The following is a 21,425-nucleotide window of genomic DNA, read 5'->3' on the forward strand; positions in this document are numbered from 1 at the left end:
TCTCAAGGTTGGCAATTGAGCTGGCATTATAATTCAGTCACTCTTACAATAAGTCTCTGGGTTTGGTTATTGGCAATTTCAGCTTTGTTACTAAAAGAAATAAGGTTTTCTTTCAAAGCACAGTTGGAAGCTTTGAGGTCATTTATGCAGCACTTGAGCTTGGACTCTGAAGCCCTGAGCACATCTCTTTCTTTCACCAGTTTGCCTAGTGAAAATAGGCCAAACCAACCAGCTTCCTTATACTTCTCGTTCTGACAAAACTGTAGAAAGATATCACATATGTGTTCACCCAGAGCCTCGCCTTTCACCAATACCTGATCTCTTGGTGTTGATATTTTGTGTATTTGTATCACCACCTGATATATTGCTTAGCAGTCCCCTCTTTACTGCTGGAAGCAGAGGCATCAATATCTTTAAGACTAGCAAGACTTTAGAACCAATTTAGAAAACTCATCCTTACAATTTTGCTTCTCTAGAACCACTTTAGGTACCAAATATCTTAGGCTGGGTTTTCTAGAGAAGCAAAACCAGTAAAGCGTATAAATATACATAAAGATTTATACAGAAAAACAACTCAGGAAAAACCTGAAGAAATTGAAGATATTTACCAACTTCTGCAGTCTGACATCGATCGCACATGAAATGAGGATGCATTGATAATTACTGGTGATTAGAATGCAATAGTTGGAAACAAAGAAAAAGGATTGGTAGTTGGGAAATAAAGCTATAGCGATAGAAATGATGCTGAAGATCATATGATAGAATTTTGCAAGACTGAATTCTTCATTGAAAATACCTTTTTTGTACAAAATAAATGGCTACCATACACTTGGATCTCACCAGATGGAATACACAGGAATCAAATCAACTGCATCTGTGGAAAGAGACAATGGAAAAGCTCAATATCATCAGTCAGAACAAGGTCAGAGACTGACAGTGGAACAGACCATCAATTGTTCTTATGCAAGTTCAAATTGAAGCTGAAGAAAATCAGAACAAGTCCAAGAAATCCAAAGTAAGACCTTGAGTATATCCCACCTGAATTTAGAGACCATTTCAAGAATAGATTTGACACATTTAACACTAACGACAGAAGACCAGGTGAGTTATGGAATGACATCAAAGACATCATACTAGAAGAAAGGAAGGTGTCATTTAAAAAGACAGGAGAGAAAGAAAAGACCAAAGAGGATACCAGAAGAGATTGTGAAACCTGCTCTTGAAAGCTAAGCAGCTAAAGCAAAAAGGAAAATGACAAAGTAAAAGAACTGAACAGAAGATTTCAAAGGCTGGTTCAAGAAGAAAAAGTAATGTATTAAAACGAAATACACAAAGACCTGGAGTTAGAAAACCAAAAGGAAAGAATGCACTCAGTATTTCTTGAGCTGAAGGAACTGAAGAAAAAATTCAAGCCTCGAGTTGCAATATTGAAGGATTCTATGGGGAAGATTTAAATGATGCATAAGATGGAAGGAATGCAGAGTCATTGTACCAAAAAGAATTGGTTGACATCGAGCCATTTTCTGGAGGTAGCATATGATCAAGAAGTGATGGTACTGAAGGAAGAGGTTCAAGCTGCACTGAAGGCATTGGTGAAAAACAAGGCTCCAGGAATTGACAGAATACCAATTGAAATGTTTCAACAAATGGATACAGAGCCGGAAGTGCTCACTCATCTATGCTAAGAAATATCTAAGACAGCTACCTGCCCAACCAGCTGGCTGAGAGCCATATTTATGTCTATTCCAAAGAAAGGTGATTCAACAGATTGTGGAAATAATTGAATAATATTCATATCACAGGCAAGTAAAATTTTGCTGAAGATCATTCAAAAGCAGTTGTAGCAGTACCTTGACAGGGAATTGCCTGAAATTCCAGCTGGATTCAGAACACAACGTGGAAGGGGGATATCATGACTGATGTCAGATGGATCCTGGATGAAAGCAGAGAATATTAAAAAGATGTTTATCTGTGTTTTATCGACTGTGCAAAGGCATTCAACTGTGTGGGTCATAAAAAAATATGGATAACATCGCGAAGAATAGAAATTCCATAACTCTTAATCGTGTCCATGAGGGCCCTGTACATAAGTCAAGAGCAGTTTTGGAACAGAACAAGGGAATACTGCATGGTTAAAAACCAGGAAATGTGCAAGTCAGGGTTGTATCCTTTCACCATACTTATTCAGTCTGTATGCTGAATATATAATCCAAGACACTGGAGTATATGAAGAAGAACATGGCATAAGGATTAGAGGAAGACTCAGGTGGCATAGTGGTTAAGTGCTATGGCTACTAACCAAAAGGTCGGCAGTTCGAATCCACCAGGCATTCTTTGGAAATTCTATGGCGCAGTTCTACTCTGTTTGCTATAAGTTCGCTATGAGGGTCGCTATGAGTCAGAAGTGACTTAACGGCAATGGGTTTGGTGTTTTTTCGTTTTGTGTTATGCAAAAGACACAAACTTGCTTGCTGAAAGTGAAGAGGACTTGAAGCCATTACTGATGAAGATCAAAGACTGCAGTCTTCAGTATGGATTACACCTCAGCATAAAGAATACAAAAATCCTCACAACTTTGCCAGTAATCAACATCATGATAAATGGAGAAAAGATTGAAGTTCAAGGATTTCATTTTACTTCAATCCACAATCAGCACCCATGGAAGCAGGAGTCAAGAACTCGAAAGATGCATTGCATTGGGCAAATCTGCTGCAAAAGACCTCTTTAAAGTGTTAAAAAGCAAGGATGTCACTTTGAAGACTAAGGTGCACCTGACCCAAGCCATGGTGCTTTCAATCGCCTCATATCCATGTGAAAGCTGGACAATGAATAAGAAAGACTGAAGATGAATTGATGCCTTTGAATTGTGACGTTGGCAAAGAATATTGAATATGTCATTGTTATGGATTAAATTCTGTACCCCCAAAATATGTTTCCACTTGTTTAGGTCATGATTCCCAGTATTGTATGGTTGTCCTCCATTACGTGATTGATGTAATTTTCCTATGTATTGTAAAACCCAATCTCTGCCTGTGGTAATGAGGCAAGATTGGGTTATCTTAGGAGGATTAGGGTGGAATGTAACCCACTTACTCAGGTCACATCTCTGATCCAATGTAAAGGGAGTTTCCCTGGGGTGTGGCCTGCATCACCTTTTTCTTACAATAGGTAAAAGGAAAGAGAAGTGAACAGCATGGGGGACCTCATACCTCCAAGAAAACAGCACCAGGAGCAGAGCACATCCTTTGAATCTGGGTTTCCTGCACCTGAGAAGCTCCTAGTCCAGGGAAAGGTTGATGGCAAGGAACTTCCTTCAGAGCTGACAGAGAGAGAAAGCTTTCCTCTGGAGCTGAGACCCTGAATTTGGATTTCTACCCTGCTAGATAAGACTGAGAGAGAATAAACTTCTGTTTGCTAAAGCCATCCACTTGTGGTATTTCAGTTGTAGTAGCATTAGATAACTAAGACAATCATGGACTGCCAGAAAAACTAAAGAAATATGTCTTGGAAGAAGCACAGCCAGAATGCTCCCTAGAAGCGAGGAAGTTGAGACTATGTCTCATGTACTTTGGACATGTTATCAGGAGGGATCAGTCCCTCGAGAAGGACATCATGCTTGGTAAAGTAGAGGTTCAGCGAAAAACAGGCAGAACCTCAATGAGATGAATTGACACAGTTGCTGCAACAATGGGCTTAAGCATAACAATGATCATGAGGATGGTGCAGGACTGGACGGTGTTTTGTTCTGTGGTACATAGGGTAGCTATGAGTTGGAACCAACTTGATGGCACCTAGTGACAACACTTTCAGGAAATTTAACACATGTATAGATTCTTGCAACCACCACCATATTTAGTATTTAGAACAGTTCCATATCCCTAAAGGACTCCTTGGTGTTCTCTGGTAGTCACACCCTCTCCACACTTAACCCTAGAGCCACTAATCTATTCTCAGTCACTACAATTTCATCTTTTCAAGAAGGTTGTATAAATGGAATGACAAAAAAAAAATGTAACCTTTGAGGTTGGCTTCTTTCACTCAACAAAAAGCTTTTGCGATTCATCTAACTTGTTGATAGCTCGCTCCTTTTATTTGCTGAACAGTATTCAATTGTACAGAAATAATACAGTTTATTTATCTATTCACTCATTGAATGACATTCTGGTTATTTCCAGTTTTTCATGATTATGAACAGACCCGCTATAAACATTCATGTACAGGTTTTTGTATAAACTTAAGTTCAAATTTTTCTAGAGGAAATATCTTGGGGTGGAATCAGTGGATCAAATGTTAACTGTACGTTTAACTGTTTAAGGAACAGTCAGACTGTTTTTCAGAGTGGCTGTACCATTTTACATTCCTTCCAGCAACCTGTGAGAGACCTAGTTGTTCCACATTCTCACCTTAATTTAGTATTGTAGTTTTCTTTTTTTAATTTTAGAAATTCTAATAGGTGAAAGATGGTTCCTCATCTTAGTTTTAACTTGCATTTTCATGTTGGCTAGTTGAACATCTGTTCATTTACTCAGTTGCCACCTACATATCTTTTTGGTGGGATATCTGTTCAAATATTTTGCCCGTTTAAAATTTTTGCATTTTTTCCCTACTGTTGAGTTTTGACAGTTTTTTGTGTTTTCTAGATACATGACCTTTGTCAAATATGTGATTTGCAAATACTTTCTCCAAGCCTGTAGCTTGTCTTTTCATAGTCTTAACAGTGCCTTTCACAGAGAAAAAACTTTTTGATGCAATCAAGTTTATTTTTTTTTCTTTTATGGATCAATCTTTTGATGTCATGTGTGAGAAATCATTGCTGACCCCCAACTCAAAGATTTTCTCTTGTTTATTTCTAAAAGTTTTACAGTTTTATGTTTCAGCTTTAGATCTAATTTCTATTTTGGGAGTTTTTATACAAATATGAGGGTTAGGTTGAAGTTCTGTTTTTTAAATTAAAAACATTTAGTATTGATGTCCAATTGTTACCACACCATTTCGTGAAAACCCACTCCTTTGTTGAATTGTCATTGCACTTTTGTAAAAAAGGAATGGCCATATCTGTGTGGGTATATTTCTGGACTCTCTATTCTGATCCATTTAAGTGTGTTTTTATTCTTTCACCAATGTCACAGTAATTTGTACTTTTATAAGTCTTAAAATCCGGTAATGTAATCCTTCTGATGTTATTCTTTTTCAAAATTGTTTTGGCTATCCTAGTTTTTTATATATATAAACTTTACAGTCTTTGTTGTCTGGAGGTGGGGCCAAGATGGTAGAATAGACAGACGCTTCCAGCGAGCCCTCTTACAACAAAGACCTGAAAAAACAAGTGAAACAAGTATATTTATGACAAGCTAGGAGCCCTGAACATCAAAGGCAAAGTTAGAAAATGAACTGAACAGCAGGGGGAGGAAGAGATGGTTCAGAAGCAGAGAGGAATTGCTGGACCTGAATCGTCGGAAGCCCTTAGGCACCATTCCTGGGAGCGGCTGCAGTGGGCTGATACTAGCATTAGGGCACAGTTTCCTCAGGGAGAAGCACCCAGCCACACAGCCTACTCACCCGTCTAGAACCAGAGAAGAACGGCGCTCTTGGAAAAGCTAAGTACTTGCATATGTTTTACTATGCGACCCACCCCCAATCTGGCTTCAGTGGCTGTTGATTTCCCTGGGCCTGAGATAGGCCCTGTTGAGCACCTAGAGCCATTCTTCCGGCCTTGGAGAGGGAGTAAATTTGCAATTGGGGGAAAGATAATTTGCCAGCTCCACTAACTGGGGAAGTTTAGGACAGAAGTGGCTCCTGTCCAGGCTTAAACAGTCCATGGACTTTGAGTACCTTTCCCCCCTGCGTGGACCTGTGTGGGCCTATTTCAGGAGAATAGGCACTTGTTGGCAAACTACAACTGTTTCAGCTGTGCAGTGGAGAGGTGGGTGTTTGATGTTTGACACCGCTTTGCCTATTAAACAGAGTCCTCACCAACCCACATCAGGGGCCTAAGGACTGGTGACTCCACTCAGGTCACCCAGCCACCCCTGACAGGGGCCCAAGGATAACTGATACCTCCTAGTCCCTTACAACCAAAAACATTGTGTGCCCATGGTCTGCTTGCAGAACCCACCCACCTGTATGCTCTAGGGAAGAGAGACACGCTTTCCTCAGAGACACATGGGGGGCAAGTCTCAGCTCCCTGCCTTGTTTAGAGCATGACCCCCTGCTGCAACCAGATACTGGTACCTACACCAATCACCCCTGCCCCTCTAAGACTGTAGGACAGAGCCTGTACCACACACTTGAATATCAGCTACCTGGACAAAAAAAAAAAAAAAAAACTGGACACCTGAGCTGAATTCATACAAGAAAACTGAATGGACTCCTAGGCTGATATACCTGATAACAGCTCTACTCATCTGGGACAGGACGTCAGAGATTCAAGACAAAAATAATCAAACTAGCTCACTCAAGCAACCCATTTGGGCATATCAAAACAAAACAAAGCAAGAAGCTACGATACAGTAAGCAAACAAAATAAACTAATACAATAACTTATAGATGGCTCAGAGACAACAGTCAACATCAAGTCACATAAAGAAACAAAGCATGATCACCTCAACAAGCTCTCTAGATGAAAATGCATTCTTGGAATTACCAGATGCAGAATATAAAAGATTAATAGACAGAGCCCTTCAAGACATTGGGAAGGAAATGAGGCAATATGCAGAACAAGCAAAGGAACACACAGATAAAGCAATTGAAGAAATTAAACAGATTATTCAGGAACATAATGAAAAATTTAATAAGCTAGAAAAATCCATAGACAAACAGCAATCAGAAATTTAGAAGATTAACAATAAAATTACAGAAGCCTAGAACTCAATAGAAAGAGGAGAAGAATTGAGCAAGTGGAAGGCAGAATTTGTGAACTTGAAGATAAATCACTTGGCACTAACATATTTGAAGAAAAATCAGATAAAATAATTAAAAAAATGAAGAAACCTTAAGAATCATGTGGGACTCTATCAAGAGAAATAACCTATGAGTGATTGGAATACCAGAACAGGGAGGGATAACAGAAAATACAGAGAGAATTGTTGAAGACTTGTTGGCAGAAAACTTCCCTGATATCATGAAAGATGAGAAGATATCTATCCAAGATGCTCATCGAATTCCACATAAGGTAGATTTTAAAAGAAAGTCACCAAGACATATTATAATCAGACTTGCCAAAACCAAAGATAGAGAATTTTAAGAGCAGCTAGGGATAAATGAAAAGTCACCTACAAAGGAGAGTCAATAAGAATAAACTCAGACTTCTCGGCAGAAACCATACACGCAAGAAGGCAATGGGATGACTTATATAAAGCATTGATGGAAAAAAATTGCCAGCCAAGAGTCATATTTCCAGCAAAACTTTCTCTTTAATATGAAGGTGAAATTAGGACATTTCCAGATAAACAGAAGTTTAGGGAATTCATAAAAACCAAACCAAAACTACAAGAAATACTAATGGGAGTTGTTTTATTAGAAAATCAATAATACCAGGTATCAACCCAAGCCTAGAACACTGGATAGAACAATTAGGTATCAACCCAGACAGGTAAATCACAAAAATAAATCAAGGTAGAGTCTTTATTGTCTATATCTACAAAACATCTTGATGGGCTTTTGATTGCAATTGAATTAAATGTATAGATAAATCTGGGGAGAAGTGTCATCTTTACTATATTAAGTATTCCAATCCATGACCACAGTATGCTCTTCTATTTATTAAGGTCTTTTCTTTTTTCTTTTTTTGCTGTTTTCAGCATATAAATACCACACATCATTTGTTAGATTCATACCATAACAAGTTTTTCTCTTCTTTTAGACCTATTGTAATGATATTATTTTTTAAATTTCAGTTTCCGATTGTTCTTTGGTAGTGTATAGAAATATGATTGATTTTTGTGTGCTTGCCTTGTATCCTGTCCTCTAGATAAATTCAGTTATTCTAGATTTTTTGTTGTTAAAACTGTGGGTTTTGACATAACAATCAGGGTGTGTGTAAATAGGATCAATTTTATGATTTCTCTTCTAAAATACATGCTTTTTAGTTCTTGTTTTTGTCTTACTGAACTGGTTAGGACTTCATTATAATCTTAAACAAGAACGGCAAGAGCAGACATATTTTACTTGTCTCTGGCCTTAGGGAAAAAGCATTCAGTCATTCATTATGAAGTATGACCGTAGCTATGAGTATTTTGTATACAGGTTGATACTCTATTTCAACTTTGTCAAAAAAAAAAAAATTTTTTTTTATTAGTTTATAACATTAATGGATATTTTGCCATTATTTCTGGGAAAAAATGCTGGGTATGGAATTCTAGACTGACAATTTTCCTTTTTTTTTTCCAGTAGGTTGAAGATGGAGTTTCATGTCTTCTGACTTGCATTGTTTCTGATGTATCATATGGGCTGGATCTGACTTTGTTTACATGTATCCAATATATCTTTTTTCACTGACCACTTATAACATGGTTTTCTCTATCTTTGTTCTCAGCTATTTGATTATAATATTCCTCTGCTGCTTTTCCTTCTGCTCTTATCTATTTGTTTCTATCTGTGAGAACTCATGGGTTCTTACTTTATTTATTTTAATTTATTGTATTCATGGGTTATAATCCATTAGTATTATTATTTATTTTGAGTCTCATTGGAGCCCTTTTAAGGTGGAATCTGTATCCTTTCAACATGTCTCCAATTCTTTGAGCACTACCCTGCTTCCTATGGTGACAAGATTTTATATTGTACAGGTTTATGTTGTACTTTCCAAAGGCATCCATAATTATAAAAGCTTCCTAGGGGACTCTATTTCCTGTTAGGTGGAGAAACTGCCTGCAAATGAAGCCCATCAATCACCAAGATTTAAATGAGCTTCTTAGTGTCTGTTCTTTTAAAAATATATGCATGGACAAGCATTAGAAAAGCCTTTAATATGAAAGATGAAGCTATAAGCAAAATAATGAAACAATAAGAACGTACAGAAATATAAATAAAACACTAGGAGAAGAAAAAAACTACCTTTTTATTGTTGCAAAAATATATGTAACACAACATTTGTCAATTCAACATTTTTCAGGTGTACAATTTAGTGGTATCAATTACAGTTATGTTGTGCAACCAGCTCCCTTAATCATTGCCAAATTTTCTATCACCATAAAGAGAAACTCATTTCTTCCTAAACAATTACTCTCCCTTAACCCCACCCTCCAGCCTCGCTAACCAGTAATAAACATTGGTCTCTATACTTTTGCCTATTCTTGTTATTTCATATAACTGAGATCATACAATATTTGTCCTTTTGTGATTTACTTATTTCACTCCAAAAAAATATTATTAATATCCTCAAAAGTTAAGAAAGGTTATTATATCCTTGAATGTTACTTACTCGTGCATTTTTCCACTCCTTGTCCAGTCAGTTTGTCCTGCCCTCATTCATTTACTCATTTTTAAATTAAAAAAAATTTTAGTAATATTTTATTGTGTTTTCGGTGAAGGTTTACACTGCAGATTAGGTTCCCGTTAAACAACTTCTATACACGTTGTTCAGTGGCTTTTGCTACATTCTTCACAATGCATGAACGTTCTCATTATTTCCATTCCAGATGTTCTGTTTCCATTAAGCTGTTTTCCCTGCCTCCTTGCATTCTCATCTTTTTTTTTAAGGTAACTGTTGACTATTTGGTCTCATATAGGTGATTTTTCAAAACAACTCAGTTCCTACTGGTGATATTATTTTTTCTGCCAATTTGTTATTTATTTAAGGTGGACTTAGGGGTTAATTTCATTTCAAAGTTTGAGGAGATCTCAAGGCAATAGTCTAGGGGAGTCCTCCAGTCTCCACCACTCAGGTAGGTTTGCTTTTTTTTTTTCTTTTTGTTTGTTTGTTTTGCTGTTTCTGTTTTTTAGGAATTTTAAGTTCTAGTCCACATTTTTCTCTCTTTCTATCAGGGTTTGTCTATTGTGGCCCTGAATAGAATGGTCAGTAGTGGTAGCTGGACACCATTTAGTTCTTCTGGGCTCAGGGTAGATGAAGTCATGGCTTGTGTAGACCATTTATCCTGTAGAATAGTTTTTTTTTTCTTTGAGCCTTTAGTTTCTGTCTTTCTATTTTTCTCCAGACAAGAAGAGACAAATAGCTGAATTTTAGGTGGCTGCTCACAAGCTTATAAGACCCCAGACACTACTCACCAAATCAGGATGTAGAAAGTAACTTTATGAACTATATTATGCCAATTCATCAAGAAGTCCCACAAGAGTATGGTCTTAAGTCCTTCAAACCCAGAAATTCAATCCTGAGAAGTGTTTGATTATAGCTAAGAAGTAGAACTGCCTTATAGGGTTTCCGAGGAGCTGCTGGTGGATCTCAAACTACTGACCTTTTGGTTAGCAGCCATAGCTCACCATAGCCCCTAACCACTGTGCCACCAGGGATCTAAGAATTGTCTGTAACTGTGCCCTCTATGTGCTTTATTATATATATGAATATATGTGCATATAGTAACACAGATGCATATACATATGCATACATCTATATATACACACATATATAACTACCTATACACACATATGAAGCCCTGGTGGCACAGTGGTTAAGTGCTATGGCTGTTAATCAAAAGGTAGGCAGTTAGAATTCACCAGCTGCTTTGAAACCCTATGGGGTAGTTCTACTCTGTCCTATAGGGTCGCTATGAGTCAGAATCAACTCAATGGTAACGGGTTTTTTTCAAGGAGTTAACACACATCAAAACCTGTTAACCTCGTTGCTGTCCAGTTGATTCTGACTTATAGCAACCCTATAGGACAGAGTAGAAGTGCCCCCATAGAGTTCCAAGGAGTGGCTAACATAAAAAAAAAGAAAAAAAAATGTTTGTACCTATATGTTTTTGCTCTTTCACTTATTCTTGCATGAACACTTATTCTTGCAAGCTCACCAGAGCTTCACCCCCCACATGTCTTTTCTCGAGCTTGGGTGTGACCCAGTGTCTTAGTTATCTACTGCTGCTCTAACAGAAATACCACAAGTGGATGGCTTTAACAAAGGGAAATTTATTCTCTCATAGTCTAGTAGCCTACAAGACCAAATTCATGGCATCAGCTCCAGGAGAAGCCTTTCTCTGTCAGCTCTTGAGGCAAGTCAGTGTCATTAATCTTCCCTTGTTTTAGGAGTTCTCTTCACAGGAACCTTAGGTCCAAAGGGCACGTTCTGCTCCAGGCATTGCTTTCTTGGTGGTATGAAGCCCCCAAATCTCTGTTTATTTCCCTCTCCTTTTATCTCTTGAAAGACAAAAGGTGGTGCAGGCCACACCCCAGGGAAACTAGCTTTACATTGGATCAGGGATGTGACGTGAGCAAGGGTGTTATAGCCCACCTAATCCTCTTTCATCACAAGCAGAGATTATGATTTATAACAAACAGGAAAATCACAAAATGGAGGACAACCACGCAATACTGGGAATCATGGCCTAACCAAGTTGACACACATATTTGGTGGACACAATTGAATTCATGACACCCAGTCACCTGGCTTAAATTAAGACCTTTGACATGGGCATGTGCTACATGGTGAACCAAGTGCAGAACCATATCCAGAGCTGCATATTCTACTACCCAATGAACATCCACGTCACACCCAACTCCATCTACCTATGCCTGCATGGTGAGAGTGATTTCAAGCTCAGAAGCTGCACTGGATAGATTCCAGCCTCTCAGCTTGGAGAAAATAGGTAGGGAGAGCTCGCTGCATCCATGAGGGGTTGGTTAGACGTCTCTTGCTTGAGTGAGGTGGGCAGAGTTGTTACTGACTGGGTCCTGAGGAGGAGGGATCAAGAGATAAGGGAGAAGCAGATTCTGGTAACTCCTGGCCCTGACATTGGTACATCCATAGCCTCACCTATCAGAGCCTACATCATGCACAGTGTTTTGTATTCCTCTATTTCTCTGTCTTCCCCATTTCCCCACACATCTGTCAGTGTGTCATACTGTGGTGGCTTGAGTGGTGCTGTGATGCTGGAAGCTATACCAAAGTATTTTAAATACCAGCAGGGTCACCCATGGCAGACAGGTTTCAGTGGAGCTTCCAAACTAAGGCAGACTAGGAAGGACCTGGTGGTCAACTTATGAAAAAATTGACCAGTGAAAACATTATGAATAGGAGTGGAACATTGTCTGGTATAGTGCTGGAAGGAGCCCTCAGGTTAGAAGGGACTCAAAATACGACTGGGGAAGAGCTGTCTCCTCAAAATAGAGTCGACCTTAATGACATGGATGGAGTCAAGCTTTTGAGACCTTCATTTGCTGAGGGGGCACAACTCAAAATAAGAACAAACAGCTGCAAACGTCCATTAATAATCAGAAAGTGGAATGTACGAAGTATGAATCCAGGAAAATTAGAAGTTGTCAAAAATGAAATGGAATGCATTCAGATCATATCCTAGGCATTAGTGAACTGAAATGGACTGGTATTGGACATTTTCAATCGGGCAATCATATTGTCTACTATGCAGGGAATGACAAATCAGAGAGGCAAGACATCACATTCATCTTCAAAAAGAACATTTCAAGATCTATCATGAAGTACAATGCTGTCGGTGAGAGGGTAATATTCATACACCTACAAGGAAGACCAGTTAATACAAACATTATTCCAATTTACGCACCAACCACTAATATAAAATGTGAGGAAACTGAAGATATTTATCAACTTCTATGGTGTGAAATTGATTAAACATGCAATCACGATACATTGATAATTACTGATGAGTGGAATGCGAAGGTTGGAAACATAGAAGAAGGATTGGTCGTTGGAAAATATGGCCTTGGTGATAGAAAGAATGCTGGAGATCACATGATAGAATTTTGCAAGACTTCTTCATTGCAAATACCTTTTTTGAACAACATAATGGCTACTATACACGTGGATCTCACCAGATGGAAAACACAGGAATCAAATAGACTACGTATGTGGAAAGAGACGATGGAAAAGCTCAATAACATCAGTTAGAAAAAGGCCAGGGGCCTACTGCAGAACAGACCATCAATTGCTCATACACAAGTTTAAGTTAAAGCTGAAGAAAATTAGAACAAGTCCACGAGAGCCAAAATATGACCTTGAGTATATCCCACCTGAATTTAGAGACCATCTCAAGAACAGATTTGATGCACTGAATACTAATAACGGAAGACCAGGCGAGTTGTGGAATGACATCAAGGACAACATACATGAAGAAAGCAAAAGGTGATGAAAAAGACAGGAGAGAAAGAAAAGACCAAAGTGGATGTCAGAAAAGACTTTAAACCTTGCTCTTGAATGTACAGTAGCTAAAGCAATTGGAAGAAATGGTGAAGTAAAAGAGCTTAAAAGAAGATTTCAAAGGTTGGCTTGAGAAGACAAAGTAAAGTACGAAATATGCAAAGACCTGGAGTTAGAAAACCAAAAGGTAAGAACAAGCTCAGCATTTCTCAAGCTGAAAGAACCGAAGAAAAAAATTGCACCTCAAGTTGCAACATTGAAGGATTCTAAGGGAAAAATATTGAATGATGCAGGAAGCAGCAAAAGAAGATGGAAAAAATATACAGAAGCACCTTACCAAAAAGAATTGCTGAACGTTCAACCATTTCAGGAGGTGGCATATGATCAAGAACCAATGGTACGGAAGGAAGGGGTCCAAGCCGCAATCAAGGGAATGGCAAAAAACAAGGCTCCAGGAACTGAAGGAATGCCAGTTGAGGTGTTTCAACAAATGGATGCAGAGCTAGAGGTGCTAAATCAACTATGTCAAGAAATTCAAAAGACTGTTTCCTGGCCAACCGACTGGAAGAAATCCATATTTGTGCCCATTCCAAAGAAAGGTGATCCAACTGAATCCAGAAATTATCGAACGGTATCATTAACATCACACACAATAAAGTTTTGCTAAAGATCATTCAAAATCGGCTGCAGCAGTACATAGAATAGACAGGGAACTCCAGAAGTTCAAGCCAGATTCAGAAAAGGATGTGGAATGAGGGATATCATGGCTGATGTCAGATGGATCCTGGCAGAAAGCAGAGAATACCAGAAAGATGTTTACCTGTGTTTTATTGACTATGCAAAGGCATTCAACTGTGTGGATCATAACAAATTATGGATAACATTGCAAAGAATGAGAATTCCAGAACACTTAACTGTGCTCATGTGGAACCTGTACATAGACAAAGAGGCAGTCATTCAAACAGAACAAGGGGGTATTGCGTGATTTAAAGTCAGGAAATGTGTGCATCCGGGTTGTATCATTTCACCATACTTATTTAATCTGTATGCTGAGCAAATAATCCCAGAAGCTGGACTATGAAGAACGTGGCATCAGGATTTGTGGAAGACTCATTAACAACCTATGATATGCAGATGATACAACCTTGCTTGGTGAAAGTGAAGAGGACTTGAAGCACTTACTGATGAAGATCAAAGACCACAGCCTTCAGTATGGATTGCACCTCAATGTAAAGAAAATAAAAATCCTCAGAACTGGACCAATAAGCAATATTATGTTAAAGGGAGAAAATATTGAAATTGCAAAGGGTTTCACTGTACGTGGATCCACAATGCCCATGGGAGAAACAGTCAGGAAATCAAACGACATGTTGCATTGATCAAATCTTCTGCAAAAGAACTCTTTGAAGTGTTGAAAAGCAAAGATGCCACTTTGAATACTAATGTGCACCTGACCCAAGACATGATATTCTCAATTGCTTCATATGCATGTAAAAACTGGACAACGAATAATGAATAAGGAAGACCGAGGAAGAATTGACACCTTTGAATTACGGTCTTGGTGAAGAATATTGACTGTACCATGGACTGCCAGAAGAACAACCCTATACAAGTTCTACTCTGTCCTTTAGGGTCATTATGAGTCAAAATTGACTTGATGGCAATGGGTTTGGTTTGGTTTCTGGCCAGAAGGACAAAAAAAATCTACCTTGGAAGCAGTACAGCCAGAACGCTCCTCAGAAGCAAGGATGGAAAGACTTCGTCTCACGTTCTTTGGACATGTTATCAGTAAGGAGCAGTCTTAATAAAGCAGAGGGTCATCAAAAAAGAGGAAGACCCTCAAGGAGATGGATTGACATAGTGGCTCAAGCATAACAATGATCATGAGGATGGCTCAAGAATGAGCAGTATTTGGTTCTGTTGTATATGGGGTCGTTATGAGTTCGAACTGACTTGAAGGTACCTAACAACAAAAACAATACCCCATTTAACCTACAAACGCAGTGAAGACGGTCATATTAGATCAATCTCCATTTCCACCACCACCACAGAGACTGAACTATAGTAGGTGTTCAGTAGATGTTTATACTACATGTTGGCCAGGAGCAAGCAATGACTGCACTCATATGATAAAGAGTTTATGTGTGTTTTATATATTTGCATCATGCATAGCAAATGTATGTCATATTAAACAATACTCTCACTGAATTATAAATATTTGTAACTGTGACACACAGTAAGAAAGACATTTTGCAGTGCAACCTGTACTTGTATATGTATTTGCTTAAGTGAGTTCAAAGGTACATACCCACAAAACCAAACCCACTGCTATTGAGTCAATTTTGACTCATAGCCACCCTAAAGGACAGAGTAGAACTGCCCCATATGGTTTCCAAGGCTGTAAATCTTTACAGAAGGAGACTGCTACACCTTTCTCTCCTTAGTAGCCAAGCACTTTAACCACTACACCACCAGGGCTACCCCAAAAAACCCAGTGCTACGAACATAGATATAAAAATTACTAACAAAATTGTAGCAAATAGAAAACAGTATATTTTAAAAAGTATTCTTCATGAGCAAATAGGATTTCTCTTGAAAATGTAATTTCTCTTAAATATTTGAAAACAATGCATGCAATTAACCACACTGATGTAGTAAAATAGAACTGTACCATCATCTCAATAGATGCATGAGGTAGACAGGGTAATGGCCGTTTAAAAATGTCCATAACCTAATCCTCAAAACCTGTGAATATATTAACTTACATGAAAAAAAGGATTTTGCAAATGTGATTAAGTTCTCTCCTGCAACTGGCTTGAGAGTTCCCTGTTGATGTACAATTGCAGTCATTATCTAATTATCTTCAGAAAAATTTTGCTAGCAAGTGATATTAATGATTTTTTTTTTTAATAATCTCTGCATTCTGTCTGGTCACTTTTCTGTGGAATGGGAATGAATATGAATCTTTCCCAGTTGACTTGCCACGTAGCTGTCTTCCAAATTTCTTAACAGAGATGAGTAAACTCTTCCAGTGTTGCCTCTGTCCATTGAAGCAACTCAATTATTATTCTGTCAGCTCCTGGAGGCTTGTTTTTCACCAATGTCTTCAGTGCAGCTTGAACTTCTTCCTTCAGTACCAGCAGTTCTTGGTCATATGCTACCTCAAAATGGTTGAAAGTCAACCAAGTTTTTTGGCACAGTGACTCTGTGTATTCCTAATATAAGCTTAAATATTTTAATTGGTGTTTCAGAAAAAGACAATGGAAAGGAAGATCCTGAGTCAATATTTGAACAGATAGGGACTGTGGTGTTTCAGAAAGTGATGAATAACATCATTTTTAAGATTCGGGAAGCACCAAGTACTCCAAACAGGATTATTCTGAAGCAAATCTCTCTTAAGCTTAGACAAACAAAATGCTGAAAAGCAAACAAATAGAAAGTCATAACAGTAACCAGAGAAAATCAAGAAATCGTTTTCAAAAGAGCACAATGAGACTGAGAGCTGTCTTTTCAACATAAACAAGAAAGCTAGAAGGCTGTAGAATGATATATTCGAAGTGTTGAAAGAATGTAACTGCCAGCCTAGAGCTCTATAACCAGGTAAAATATACTTCAAGAACGGACGTGAAATTATCATTTTTAGACAAAAAAAGAGAATTTTTCACCAGCACATTCACATAAAAGGAATTACTTGAGTGTATTCTTTAAGCAGAAATAGAATGAACCCTGACAGAAACTCAAAGATGTTGAAGTAATGAAAACCCATTGCCATCGAGTCGATTCTGGCTCATAGTGACCCTATAGGACAGAGTAGAACTGCCCCATAGGGTTTCCAAGGAGCAGCTGGTGGATTCGAACTGCCAACTTTCAAGTTAGCAGCCATAGCTCTTACGCACTGTGCCACCAGGTCACCGAGTAATGATGAGCGACATCAAAGTTAAATATGTAGGTAAATGTAAATAACCTTGGCTTTTAAAATAATAATCATAATAATCATGTCTTTTGAGTTTAAAACCATGTGTGTTTGTGGGATTAAAATACCCAGTAACAGTAGGTCTTAAAGTACAAAGTGTATGTACAGAAAGTGTTCTAAGGTAGTTGCCTTTTCTGAGAAGAGATAAAAGTATCAACTTATATTAGGGTTTGAAAAGTTAAGACTGCAAAATTTAGTCTCCAGGGTAAACACTAAAAGAGTAATTAAATAGTATATGTCAATTGAGGCAATAGGGGTGAAAAATAGAATAAGTAAAAAATTAACTCTGAAGAAGGAAAAAATAATGTAATTGAATATAGAAAAAGTGAGACGAATATAGATAAAAAAGTAAGATGATAGCTATAAACCCCAATATATAAATAATTACCTTAAATGTAAACTCTCCAGTTCAAATATGATTAGCAAACTGGGTTAAAAAGAGGAGGAGAAGGAGAATGAGAAAAAGAAGGAGAAGCAATAGCAGCAGCAGCAAAAGAAGGAGGAGGGGAAGAAGAGAAGGAGAAAGAAGAAAAGGAAGAAGGGTTTACACACAGAGCAATACCTGTAATTGAGAAGCCCTCCTGAGGAGACAGCAGCTTATCAGCATGGCTCAAGAGTTTGTGAACAGCAGAATCCAACCTGGGAAAGTGGTTGTGTTCATCAAGCCCACCTGCCCCTACTGCGGAAAGACCCAAGAGATCCTCTCCCAATTGCCTTTCAAACCAGGGCTCTTGGAATTTGTCGATATCACAGCCGTCACTGACACAAGCATGACTCAAGATTATCTCCAACAGCTCACAGGAGCAAGAACAGTACCTTGGGTTTTTATGGGTAAAGAGTGTATTGGTGGATGCTCTGATCCAACAGATTTGTGACAGAGTAGAGAGCTGTCGAAGTGGCTACCGGATATAAGAGCTCTACAATAATTACAAAGCCCCCAGGCTGATGTCTCCTTGGGAGCTGGATGGCATTGTAAATGATGACAGGATTTCCTGATGGACGGATCTGGGGCTGTTCTGTCCCAGCTACAACAACTGTTTACTTAAATTTCTGAAATACATCAACCAAAAAAAAAGGGGGGGGGAGGGAGAGAGATGATATTTGGCAAAAACTGCTTTTTTTCTTTTGGATCTTTATTAAAAAGTATACCAAATTTATGCCCCCCCCCAAAAAAAAACAGCCAAGAAGGTTAATGTACAGCCTTGGGTTTCATCTTGGTTAGCCTTTGGGTTCTGGCTTAGGATTCACTCACTGACCAAAAGGTGTTCTTCCTTTTTGGCATGTTTTCCTACTAAGTGTTCTCCACATGCCATCACTCCTCTACCTCTAAAACCAGTGTTTCTAACCACGTTTATCCCTGGCCACCCAGGATGAGCCTATACTTGGTCTTCTGTGACTGCCCATCAGCTCAAATTTCTCTAATCTTGACCTTATGGAGTTTGTACTATGAAATCAATAGGGGTTTTGAATGTGCTTTTCCAAACTACATGCATCTCCCTCCTTGCCATCCTCACCCCACCTTGAGAACCATGCTCTGAACCAGTGTTCTCAACATGAACAACTCACAGATCTCATAAGAAATGTTCAAAAATTCCATGCAGGATCTGAGGACCCAATGTGGGAAATTCAGCATGAAAAGTTAAGCACTGTTGGTCTTAGTGCCACGGGGGTCAGAGACACAGACGCAGGTTCTGCGATCATGTGGCAGTACTCGTACGTAAGATGATTGCACACGTAATCCTGAACAAGTGAGTATTAATTTGATTTAGTTTATCAGCAAAATTAAAAAATTATAGAAGACTTGCAGCTTCCTCCCTTAAAAAACATCTGTGGAAGAAGCCAAGGAGCCAAATTTGAGAAATACTATCTTAAATGATTCTCAGTCTTCCTCTCTTGGGTTTTTTTTTTTTTTTACACTCTTGAAAAACATAATTTCTTACTGTGAAGTTTAATTTTTCTATTCTAGAATCACAAGGTTAAGTTAATTTTCTTTTGTGGTCTCTTAGTACAAATAGTTGATTTCATTTCTAGAAAAGAAGTATGAGACTTCTGACCAAAATGGTGCCATAGACAGAAGCACAACACTGTCCCTCTACAGCAAAGACCAGAAAAACTAAGTAAAACAGAGACAAATGTCATTCCTGGAATCTGAAGTGTCAAATGAAGAGATAAAGAACTTAGCCAAGCACCAAATGGAATAAGACACTGACATAGGACAGAGAGCTTGGAAAGATACATGCAGAGGCACCCCTTAGCTAATGCAGCATGGATCTGCCATCTTGGACTCCAGTCGGGGATCAGCAGACAGGGAGCACGGGAAAGCAGCATTACAGAACGCCCAGCAGGAGACAGCAATACATACTTTCCCTCCCCTCATTCTCTCCCCACAGCTTTACCATCGAACTTGCTGGCTGGCTGCGGTGGCTCGGTTGGTGGGGAAGTGCAGCATCTGTGCCGTTTGGATTTGCCCCACCCACATCAGAGATCAGCAGACAGGGAGTACAGGAAAGCAGCTTCATGAAGTTCCCAGCAGGAGACAGAGCACCTGCACAGACATGGCCTACATGAGCCTGCCCAGCACTGATTCCTGGCCTGCCCAGTTGGCCTTAATACCTGCAACAAGCAAGCCATCCCAGCCTTTCTCTTTCAACTGGACCTGTCTTGCAGCACCATAGCTGATTGACTGGCCCTGCCCATTGGACAACGAGGTGAAAAGTATTGTGACTAGAAATGAGCGAACAGCAAAGAACGCACAGCCCTCCTGCTCAGACGTAACCAAATAAAACAAAAAAGCAGGACTAAACAAACAAATCTGCAATCAAGAAATGAAGAAAATAACTATTGAATGTCCCAAAGACAGCAGACAATATCAAAACATATATAAAAAAAATAGGATAGGATGGTTCCAGTAGGTGTCCAAAATACAATATCAGATGACTTTCTAGTAGAAGAAAAGGTACCAGAACTATCTGACAGGGAATTCAAATCTCTAATATCCAGAGCAATACAAGAGTTGAAGCAAAAAGCAGACAAAATGAGGAAAAAATAGACAACTTTATGGAAAAGGCAGACAAATTCATGGAAAATACAGAAAAAAATGGAACAATTCAAGAAAGTAATACAGGAACAAAATGCCAAAATAAACTCACAACTAGAAATCATTCAAAAACAACAATTAGAAATCTAAAAGATAAACAACAAGATTTCAGAAACAGACAGTGTCAAAGAAGGGCTGAGGAGCAGGTTTGAAATGACGGAAGACAGAATCAGTGATTGAAGACAAACACTTGGATACAACTCTGTTTGAGGAAAAATCAAAATCAAAAAAAAGGCAAAGAATAATGAAGAAACCCTGAGAATTATGTGGGATACAATCAAAAGCAAAATGAGTGGGTGATAAGAGTTCCAGAACAGGGAGAAAAAATGGAAAACACAGAGAAGATCATTGAAGAATTGCTGACAGAAAGCTTCCCTAATATTATGAATAATGAAAAGCTGACCATCCAAGAAGCTCAATGAACCCCATATAACATAGATCCCCAAAGAAAAACACCACAACATATCATAATCACACTTGCTAAAACCAAAGACAAAGAAAAAATCCTGCGAGCAGCTCAGGAAAAGCAAAAGTCACATACAGAGGAGAAGCAATAAGACTAAGCTCTGATTATTCAGCAGAAACCATGCAGGCAAGAAGGCAATGGGATGACATATACAAAACTTTGAAAAAAAAATCACTAACCAAGAATAATATATCCTGCAAACTTTCGTTCAAATATGGTGGTGAAATTAGGACATTTCTAGATAAACAGAAATTAAAGGAATATGTAAAAATCAAACCAAACTTACAAGATTACTAAAGGGAGTCCTTCTATCTGAGTACAGACCACAGCCTGAATCTAAGAGGCAAGATTGTACCAGCCAGGTACCAACCCAGGAAATGAACTCTCAAAAACTACCCAAAACCAAAACAATTGTAACAGGGAACCAGAGAGGTTAATCTGTAAATGACAACAATGTCAGAACAATAAAAGGGGGAATGAAGGGTATAGGTATAGAACTCTCTAATGGAGAGGAAGGCAAGGAGATACCAAGTAATAGGTTGGTTAAAACCTAGGAAGATAAGAGTAAATTTCACAGTAACCAAAAAGAAAGTTAACAAACCTA

The 21,425-nt window shown here is 38.5% G+C and overlaps 1 protein-coding gene across 1 annotated transcript; it reads left to right on the top strand.

Annotated features, from left to right (window-relative positions):
• The first annotated feature begins 17,863 nt into the window (after nt 1-17,863).
• On the top strand, nt 17,864-18,133 carry LOC126068780 (glutaredoxin-1-like). The gene has a single exon (XM_049871485.1). It carries the CDS (start codon nt 17,864-17,866, stop codon nt 18,131-18,133), a length of 270 nt encoding a protein of 89 aa, XP_049727442.1.
• The last annotated feature ends 3,292 nt before the right edge of the window (nt 18,134-21,425 follow it).

Source organism: Elephas maximus, chromosome X (genome assembly GCF_024166365.1).
Source record: "Elephas maximus indicus isolate mEleMax1 chromosome X, mEleMax1 primary haplotype, whole genome shotgun sequence".
Lineage (NCBI taxonomy): Eukaryota > Metazoa > Chordata > Mammalia > Proboscidea > Elephantidae > Elephas > Elephas maximus.